General features: G+C 44.1%; 1 protein-coding gene across 1 annotated transcript in view; it reads left to right on the forward strand.

Moving 5' to 3' along the window:
• SYN2 (synapsin II) overlaps positions 1 to 4718 on the forward strand; it is a 194720-nt gene extending 190002 nt beyond the window's left edge. The window contains exons 12-13 of the mRNA XM_026501384.4: positions 1049 to 1268; positions 3796 to 4718. Coding sequence (XP_026357169.1) covers positions 1049 to 1268; positions 3796 to 3931 — 356 coding nt within the window. The 3' untranslated portion in view covers positions 3932 to 4718. The remainder of the gene's footprint in view (positions 1 to 1048; positions 1269 to 3795) is intronic.
• Positions 4719 to 10641: the final 5923 nt, after the last annotated feature.

Consider the following 10641-nt stretch of genomic DNA (forward strand, 5'->3'; position numbering starts at 1 on the left):
TCTGAGCAATCAGGTATCACACTTACTGCCTGACAACCGCCAGAGGAAGGATGGCCTTTTCCCCTTCCAGGCCACCAGATGGTTTTCTGTCTCATGCTGAGAGAATGGTATCCTGGTCCTTTTGGGGGTGGGGTGGAGGTGGGGGGCTGCTTCTTTGTGGGATGGGGCCCACAACATCCCCAGGAGAGAATAGGACTTGGATTTCTGGAGAATTTCACCACACACACTGGGGAGGGAGTAGAGCCCTAAGGATGGTACTAAGAGGCAAAAGAGCACAAGGAAACAGAAGATACCCCCTAGTCGTGTGCTTGAGTTAATGTTAATATGAAGCCCTGGTGGGGCGGGGCATGGCAATCAGACACGTGCGGGTCAGGAGCCCAACAAGGCCCAGCTCTGTCAAAACAAAGTCTGTGATCATTAATGATCATAAAGCACACAATACTTTTTGAAGAACTTTCTTGTCCATTAACATCTTTGAAACATTACCTTCTTGAAAGACAACTAAGACTAGGGATCACTTTTTCACAGTTTTATGGTTGTAAACACCAAGGCCCAGAGAAGTTTGCTGACTTGGCTCAGGGAGTCACTGATAGACTGTGTCTTGACTTTCTGATTCCCAGACCTGTGCTCTTTCCACTGCCTTGTACTGCATCTACAGTGTGGAACTCGAGACCTTCTAGTAAACTGTGGGGCAGGTTGCCCTATACCTGAGGAACCTCTGGGGAAGAGGGGTGGGGTCCCTCTGGTCTAGGGGGCCTTCTGTACAAGAGCTTGCTTCTGATCAGGGCCGTTCATCCCATGGTTCCTTTCTTGTCCTCCTGACTTCCGCTGTGCCTGAGGTGCTGTGTCTCTGAGGAAGAGCAAGTAGTGGCAGATGTATGAGGGAAACCAGGGACTGGCTCTGGAGCCGGACAGAGCCGCAGGTGGCTTCTTGTAATAGAGCTTAACATTTTGGTGATTAACTAATCTCATCCTTTAACACATAGATTCTAATAAGGAAACCCTTTGATATGGTTAAATTATGAAGTTTTTCTTGTACTGAACCTAGGGGGCCCTGGGCAACCCCAAGGAATGCAACCCCCAGGCAAGGTGCTGCCTCCACGCCGGCCTCCCCCTGGACCATCACTGCCACCTTCCTCCTCTTCCTCCTCCTCCTCTTCTTCCTCCACCACCCACGGAGATGCACCCTCCAGCAGCAGCTCCCTGGCAGAGGCCCAGCCACCCCCGGCTGCTCCACCACAGAAGCCCCAGCCTCACCCACAACTCAAGTAAGAGACAACTCAGCAGCTCCTTCCCCTCCCCTCTTCCTGCCCCTCCTCACAGGCCTTAGGCTCCAGAGCTGCTAGAAAGCACCTTCAATCAGGCTTTCTCTACAGATATTTTTGTGGGGCTTTTTTTGGGTATTGGTTTTGGGGTTTTTTTGTTTTTTTGTTTTTTTTGTTTTGTTTTGTTTTGTTTTTTTGGTTGGGGGCATGGTTGGGGGTTGATTGGGGAGGGTAGAAAAGAAGGAAGTGAAAGTCTAAGGTCTAGCTAGAAGCTCGGGCCCTCCCCTTTCTTCCTGGGGATTGCCAATAAGGCAGAGTCACTGCCCCTTTCCTATTCTTATATTAGCTTAGGGTTGTTGTTTCTTTTTTTTTTTTTTTTTTAATCCTGTCTCCCACTCTTTTTTTCCATTCCTTTTCTGTGTGAGTGTGTGTGTTTGCGCGCACACTTCTCTCTCTTAAAATTAAAAAAAAAAAAAAAAAATCCTCTTTCCTGCCTCTGACTCACAGTTTAGGGTATGCAATCAGCAAGGCTGCCCAGAAGGAAAAGGGGGAAGTAGTTAAATCCATTTCAACGTTTTACCTTCAGCTTTGTCAGAAGGATGTCGGTTTCTGGTGTGGTCATCAGAGCAGGGCCCAGATAGATACCCTGAGGAACTCCATCTTCTTGGGCTTCCTTACACCCTAGAAGCCCCCACCACACTGTCCTGCTTCAGAGGAAGAACTGAGGGTCCCTGGAAAACAGTAAAGCTGTACTTGGGATGGACAGCACCTGGGTGTGGATGGTGGTTAGTTCTACCCTCTCCTCTAGAACCAGAGATGCCTCTTTCCACTGTCCCCAAACGGGCCTCTGTCATCACTGTCAGCAGAAACAGCTGTAGCCTTGCAGGGATGGGAGTGACCCATCAGTGCTTCTCAGAGTGAGGTGATAGGACTCCTCAGGGAGGGAGAAAAGGAGGCCACTTAGACATGGTCTAGTCATTATATAGATGAGTAAACTGCTCAGAGAGATTTGATTAATTTTCTTCCTCAAAACCACTCTGCTAGTTAGTGGCAGAGCCAGGCTCAGGTAGTCCAGATGACCACTTTCTCTGGGTCTTCCAGCCCTCGTGACTGGAGGAGCATCACCGACTCCTGCTCCCCAGCTCTGGCCAGTGGCACATTTCACATCTCACCTGACCCATAACCTACCCTTAATCCAATTGTTTTCTGCATGCTAACTTTTAAAATCTCTCCTGCCTTCTCATTAGCCACCCCCAGTGTGAAAGCAGATCTTTGGGTTGCCACAGCCTTTGGGCTGAAGTTGTTAAATAGAGCCAGCGTCTGACAACAAGCAGGAGGCTTATAGCCGGTGCCCCTGGCTGTGCATGCAGAAGGGGCCCTCCCTCCCAAAAGCCAGCGAGTTGGGGCTCATCGCCAACTCTAAAGGGCATCTGTTCACAGTCACTGCAGGAGAGAAACTGCTCACACTCCTGTAGAAGGGAGTTTTGGGGGCTGTATCCCAAATGTAGAGAAGGGCTGGGAGCCCTAAAACATCAGGAGAAGACTTCTACAGCCAGAAATCATCAGGAAAGAGACAGTGAAAGTCAAGGAGACAGGGCAGACCACTGGAGACGCCAGAGCTTGTATTCTCTTCTCAAGTACTGGGCTTGGCCTCCCCTAGACCTTCTTGTCTTCACAGTTTTTCCCTCTGGATCCCTAGTCTCTCAGGGGAAAAATTGTCTCCTAAAATGTGTGTGATTTGGGTTTTTAATTAGAAAACTGCTTAATGTCCTCGTGTGTACCAGATATGTATCTCTTTTGCCCCTGGATACCCTGAACTGCACAGACCTCATATTAGGGCTTTTCTGAGGAAGGCTACAAAGGATGGTCATGTCCATTTTAAGAGCAGGTAACTTAAGGCCTTGGTTTATTCCAAGTTTATTTGGAATCAGAGGAAATAAGCAGAGTATAAAGACCTGAAAAGGCCTAGAAAGCATTTTACAAAACATCTGTACATCACAAATGAGAAACCAAGTCCCAGAGAAGCACAAGAGTGAGTGAAGGGCAAATCCAAGACTTTGACCCAGGTCTTCTGATGCTGGTTTTACCACTGACAGTTGATGGAAAAGAAAGTGCAAAGAGTCTGTGGTCCCCTGGTTACTATATTTCATCAGAAGGGAAGGGTGTGAGATTCCTAGATTAGTACTTACCAAGTTGGGACCTCTGAAATGTAGCCTGTGCACCCTTTAGTTTAGCATTAAGTATAAGAAGCAGCCTTTGAGTGACTCCTCCCTCTTTCCCTTCTCTTTTTCCCCTTCTCCCTCTCTCCCACACTGCCCCCATCCTTTCCTGTTTTAGCAGCACCAAAGGTGAGATAATAGCACAGGGGCCTCCCCGGGTCCTGGCAGCACTCCACTGTGGCTTTCTCCTCCATCACCCTGGTCTCCCTGGGGTGGGAGTAGGGGTTCGGTTGTGTATCCTCATGTCATCGTCTTTCCCTGCCTCACTGGGAACACCCCCTCTCACGTTCTCTCTGGTTTTTATCTTCAAGCAAGTCGCAGTCCCTGACAAATGCCTTCAGCTTCTCTGAGTCCTCCTTCTTCCGGTCTTCAGCCAATGAGGATGAAGCCAAAGCGGAGACCATCCGGAGCTTGAGGAAGTCCTTTGCCAGCCTCTTTTCAGATTAGCTCTCCAGATACACGGGGACACCTAGCCCAACCGGGAAAGGCATCTGAGACATTTGCCAATAGTCAGCCACCCTTGGTGATGTTCCATGACCTTGATGTGTGTGGTCCCTTCCTCTGCTCCGTTGTGCTAAGTGATGTTGTGCAGCTCAGAAAAGACCATGTGAAAGTCTCAGGGCAGGTGCCTACCCAGCAAGGGGCATCTGATATCAGAGAGAATAGAGCTGCTTTCCTGTAGTCCTGCGAGTTTCCTCTGAGGTCATTGTTTGCTGTGAGTTTAGTGGCCTTATTGTGACAGTGCCCTCATGTCTTATTCTTCTTCATGAAACCAGGATTCCCTTCACTGAGGACTCTTGGTAGCTTTACCTAGCTCAGATGCAGTGCTAAGCATGCCCCCGCTTTAGTCAGTGCTGCCTGTTTGGGGAGCATATACTTACCCAAAAATGCTCTTGGCTCTAAGTGTTAGGAACCTACCCACTTGGATCCCTTGTCATAGCTGTTTGGCTGTTTAAAACACACTTGCCCAAAACAAGAGACTCCTCGACTGCTATCATGGTAAAGCACCTTTAGTCTGTTGATAATTGAGAGGGCAAGGATCTGCAGTTCTCCCCACCACCACCTTTTCTCTCCTCCGGAGAGCAGTTCTTATGTGCGTGCTGCAGTGATCTCAAGCTCCGAAGCTGCACTGTAGAGAATGCATGCCACTGTAACAGCAGTATGCCAAGTTTTGTGTTCATCTCCAAATAAATGTTAAGACCTTTGGTGTAATAAAAGCAGCAGCATTAACCAGCATTTGATTCAGCCATGAGGTTTCCCCTAGGCCACCCTTTTGGCTGAGAGAGTATATGTGAAGCATATGTGTGTGCTTGCAAGTGTAGGGAAGGGAAAATATCTAGGAGAGTGAAGCTGTTTGTGCCGGTATGTATGTGAATGTGTTTATGTGTGAGTGGCTATTTGCAAGTGGTTGAGAGTATGGCTATCCTTTAGATGTCACTTATGCTGGGCCTCCTGACATCTCCTGGTGAATGTTTCATGCAGGACGACTGAACTTCCTTTGGTAACTCGGCATTTCTACCAATTTTACTGAATCTGTAGCTTTTCTAGTAAGCATAGCACCCTTGTTCCTGTGGCAGCCAAGTTAGACCTCCTTGTCTGGTCCATCAAGCTCCTCAGCTAAAGCCACATGGTGGTGCCAATGAGGCTGGACCAACTTGCTCTGATGAGTGGAGTCCTACAAGCCTGGCCTCAGGCATCCTAAAGAGGTCTGCGATTGAGGGTGGGCTCCAAGGGACTTCACTCTGGCTTCTTCACAGCTCACACAAGAGTAGTTCCCGAAGACTACAAGTCCTGTGAAGATAAGCACCACATCTGCACTAATAAATGGAAACCAGTGTGTTAATGTTATATCTATCTAATTTCCATCACATACCCATCCTAACTCAACAAAATAACACTCAGCCAAATGCCACTATCTTGCTACCCCTCCTCACCAGCAATAGATACTGAGAGGCCAGAGAGTGAAGTTCTCTGGCACCAGGGTCTCCTTTCTAACTCAGCCCATGATTTCAGGGTTCAAGGATGCAGAACTGTACCTTCTTCTTACACTTAAAAAACAGGAAGTAGAAGTTCCCATTGAGTGGCTCCAGGGATGGATGGGGGGAGGTGGCAGCCCTCCTCCCTCAAAACACACATAACTGGGGAACAAACTATTAAACCAAACAAAAAGGTGGGGAGCAGGAAACTCCCTATGCTCCAGGGAATTGATCTTCAGGGTTCCTTCTATTTTCAACCAAGGGTCTGCCACTTGTGGTCACTTCTGTCCCCCTGATCCTAGGAATGTTTAGTAGAATGCATTCATTTCATCAAAAAGCGTTTATTGAGCACTTACTATGAGCATAAACATTGTGATGGAGTCAAAAAATGTTTACTAACACTTTCATAGTGCTTACTAAGTTTCAGGCACCATTCTAAGCACTTAACATGTATAAATTCATTTATTCTCTCCCAAGAATCCTATATTATAGGTACTATTACTGTTTTATAAATGAAGCAATGGAGGCACATCAAGATTCAATAACTTGCTCAAATTCACCCAGCTGGCATGCAGTGGAGCCGGGATTTGAACCCAAGTAGTATAGCAGCTTAACTCATGGCCTTGGCAACTTTGCTATATTTTTATTTAATCTAGCAAAGGACACAAGATATAATTTTATTAAATTGTACATAATGTGAAAGCAAAATAAGAAATATACAGAAAAATTCTTTGCACCCATACCTTCCTCCTTCCTTTATCTTCTCTCTAGCCATTGGCCCCAGGAAAGGAGCAGTGGGAGAAGGTCAGAGAACTTGTATCAGTGTTGACCCCTTGTCCTAGAACCATGAGTAACATACACAATGTATCTTATTCTGATTGAATATAGTTCTGGTTCTTAAAAAATTACTCATTCTTCCACATGTGATGTCAGACCAAAAACCACAAGTGGCTTATTTAGAAAATGAGTCAGCCAGGAACTGCTAGGGTGACAAAAAGGGGAGGCATTTACCATAGGTCATGTAGCACCCTAGTCCAAAGGACACATGGATTCTACTCAACTCTTAGTAATGGGGTGGGGCCAGAGGTGGGGGAGTTCCATTTAGAAACATCCCTCTTGGTACATAATAAAGCTGGCCCCAGAGACTAGGAAATTAGCCACTCACAACAATCAATAAATATTTGATGAATATCATGTTAAAAAAATGATCTAAACCTGGGATCTCCCAGGGTTGGTGATAGTCCACTATAGATCTTGAAGCCTTCAGTCTGTAGGCCAGTTGTGACCACTCTGCAGCCCTCTAGGCAGCTGATGGGGATTCCCTACCCATATCTTTACCCCGTATTAATAAAGCTAGAACACCTCATCCCTGCCGCATGGAACTCCCCATCTCTTTGGGTCAGAATTAATTAATTCTGCTTATTTTCTTGTTCATAACTCTTTATGGTATACTTATTAAGCTCAATAAATCTTGTGGGAAGAATATAAAAATGAGCTAAGCAAAGATTCTGCCCTCATAAAGTTACCATCCAGTAGGGGAGGTAGCATATATACAAATATAAAGAAGAGAGTGGTCAGTGCTGTGAGACATATGCAGTCAAAATGTTAGTTTGGAAAAAAAATTAAGCTTGATAGGTATTGGTGAGGATATGGGAGACAGAATGCTTACACATTACAAATGGAAACATGTTGGTACTACCACACTGGGGAACAATTTGGCAATATCTAATGCACAAACCCTATGACTCAGTAATTCCATTTCTAGACATTCACTCTAGAGAATCTCTCGCACATGTATGCAAGAAGGCAAGTAAAAGAATATTAGTCGCAGCACCATTTGTGAAAAATGGAAACAACCAACTGTCTCTTATGGGGGAATTAGAACATAAATTGTAGTTTACTCATAAATTGGAATACTATATAGAAGTTAAATAAATAAACAAAAATCAGGGCACCTGGGTGGCTCAGTCAGTTAAGCGTCTGCCCCTAGCTCAGGTCATCATCCCAGGGTCCTGGTATCAAGCCCCACATCTGCCTCCCTGCTCAGCAAGGAGTCTGCTTCTCCCTCTGCCCCTCCCCCTGCTCATGTGCTTCTTCTCTCCCCCCCCCAAATAAATAAATAAAATATTTTTTAAAAAGAAATAAAAATATTTGAGGAATTTAGTTAAATTCAGATAAGATATGGAAAGAGAATGAAAAAGATGAGCCAAAAAAGAGTAAAATGGACAATAAGCAGTAGGTGGTGTGGGAATGGAGCATACTTCTAGTTTGGGTGGTCAGAGAATGGGCACCCTACTAGTGAGTTGTGAGCAGCCCACAGGATGAGGAGACATGCCCACCGGGAAATGGAGGGAGTGAACAGAATGCAGTCACTGAATTTTACAGCTGGAGGTTTCATCTAGATCTATCCTTTCATTTTACAGTTGAGAAAACTGAGGCCCAGGCAACTTAAGGAGCTGGCCAAGGTTATGAAGGAAATTAGTAATAACACTAAATGAGTCTCAGTCCTAGTGTCTGATGGGCCATTCAAGACACTGTCCTTCATGAGATAAATGAATGGGTTTCACTTCCAGGAGCCCTCCAGGGAGGGAGAGGCTTATGGAGCATTTCAGAAGCCAGGAAAGAAATGGGAAGAGACAGTGATGGGCCACAGAAAGAGCCTGGAATCAAATCTGAGTTTAAATCCTGACTTTGCTAATTATTAGCTAGTTGACTTTGATTATAGCTTTTCTGTGTCTCAACTTTCTCATCTATGAAATGAGAACAATAGTAGCTTTCTGAGGAGATTATTTTAAGAAATGAGCTAAGGCTCTTCAGTAAATGGCGTTGGGAAAAATGGACAGCTACCTATAAAAGAATGAAACTACACCACTTTCTTACTCCATACATAAAAACAGACTCAAAATGGATTAAAGGCTTAAACATGAGAGCTGAAACCATATAATTCCTGGAAGAAAACAGGCAGTAATTTCTTTGACAGCGGCTATTGAAACATTTTTCTAGATATGTCTCCTCTGGCAAGAGAAATGAAACAAAAGCAAAATTAAACAAATGGCACTACACTAAAATAAAAGGTTTCTGCAGAGCAAAGAAAACCATCAACAAAACAAAACAACCTACTGAATGGGAGAAGATATTTGCAAATGATATATCTCATAAGGGGTTAATATCCAAAATATATAAAGAACTTACACAACACACACACACAAAAACCCAAGTAATCCAATTAAAAATGGGCAGAGGATCTGAATAGACATTTTTCCAAAGAAGACATGCAAATGGCCCAAACACATGAGGAGAAGCTCCACATCACTAATCATCAGGGGACTGCAAATTAAAACACAATGAAATATCACTTCACACCTGTCAGAATTGCTAGAATCAAAAACGCAAGAAATAACAAGTGTTGGCAAGGCGAGGATCTGGAGAAAAGGGAACCCTCGTGCACTGTTGGTGGGAATGCAAACTGAAATAGCCATTGTGGAAAACAGTATGGAGGTTCCTCAAAAATTAAAAATAGAACTACCATATGATCCAGTAATTCCCCTACTGGGTATTCACCCAAAGAATGAAAACACTAATTTGAAAAGATATATGCACCCCTATGTTTATTGCAACAGTGTTTACAATTGCCAAGATAAGGAAACAACCCAAGCATCCATCGATAGATGAACAGATAAAGAAGATGAAAAGGATGTGGGAGATCCTATTGGCAGTGCTTGGCTTGTCGCTAAATCCTAGCGGTCTGTACCACCAAGCATTGCCTGTGCAGGTCTCTGTCCTCTGCCTCAGGGCACAGTGAGAGCACATGAATAGAGGAAGAAAATTTCTTCTTGCCTCAGTTCTTGCTCTCCAGAATTCTCCTTCATGTCAGAAGTGCTTCTCTTGGATGCTCCTGATCTCCAAAAGCTAGGTCAACATTCAACTGTTTTGAACAACAAGGAAGACGATCTGAGGATTAAGGAAACAATCTGCACAGTTGGAGGGAGAGAACATGGCAGGTGCGAGACTTATTTTGACAAACAAATCAAAGCACACCTACTTAAAGTCCAAACACTGCACTACAATCAAGGAGGAACTCTAGAAGAAGGTCCAGTGGGAGAGAGCAGCCAAAACACAACACCAGAGTGTACACAGCATTCAGCAGAAACACTTCTTGAAACTTTTGTTGTTGTTGCTGTTTTTACTGAGTTTTTTTTTTCTTTTTTTCCTTTCCTCCTTTCTTTTCTGGACAAAATGACTAGACTAGATGGAGAAAGTCACCCCAAAAGAAAGAACAGGGGGTAATACTCACTGCCAGGGATTTAATCAATACAGATATAAGTAAAATGACTGAATTAGAATTTAAAACAATGATTATAAAGATACCAGCTGGGCTTGAAAAAAGCATAGAAGACACTAGAGAATCCCTTACTGTAGAAATAAAAGAACTAAAATCTAATCAGGCCAAAATTAAAATGCTATTACTGAGACGCAGTCACAAATGGAGGCTTTAACAATGAGACTAAATGGGGCAGAAGAGAGAGTCAGTGATACAGAAGACAAAATGATAGAAAATAAGGAAGCTGAAAAGAAGAGATAAAGACAACTAATGGACCACAAAGGGAGACTTTGAGAACTCAGTGATTCCATAAAATGAAATAATATCTAGATAATAGGGGTCCCAGAAGATGAAGAGTGGGAGAGAGGGACAAAGGTTTATTTGAACAAATTATAGCTGAGAACTTCCCTAATCTGGGAAAGGAAACAGGCATGTAAGTCCAGGAGGCACAGAGAACCACCCCCCTCAAAATTAATAAAAATAGGTCAACACCCACTGGGGAGGATATGTGTTGTGGTGAGCACTGTGTGTTGTATAAGACTGATGAATCACAGACCTGTACCCCTGAAACAAATAATACATTATATGTTAATAATAAAAAAATAAAATGGTCCAAAGTTAAAAAAAAAATAGGTCAACACCTCTACACATGATAATGAAACTTGCAAATTTTAAAGACAAAGAGAAATTCCTGAAAGCAGTTCAGGACAAGAGATCCTTAATCTACAAGGGGAGAACATAAGCCTGGCAGCAAACCTATCCACAGAGACCTGACAGGTCAGAAAGGACTAGCATGATATATTCAACATGCTGAATGGGAAAAATATGCAGCCAAGAATATTTTATCCAGCAAGGCTGTC

The sequence above is a fragment of the Ursus arctos genome, unplaced genomic scaffold, assembly GCF_023065955.2.
Source record: "Ursus arctos isolate Adak ecotype North America unplaced genomic scaffold, UrsArc2.0 scaffold_14, whole genome shotgun sequence".
NCBI lineage: Eukaryota > Metazoa > Chordata > Mammalia > Carnivora > Ursidae > Ursus > Ursus arctos.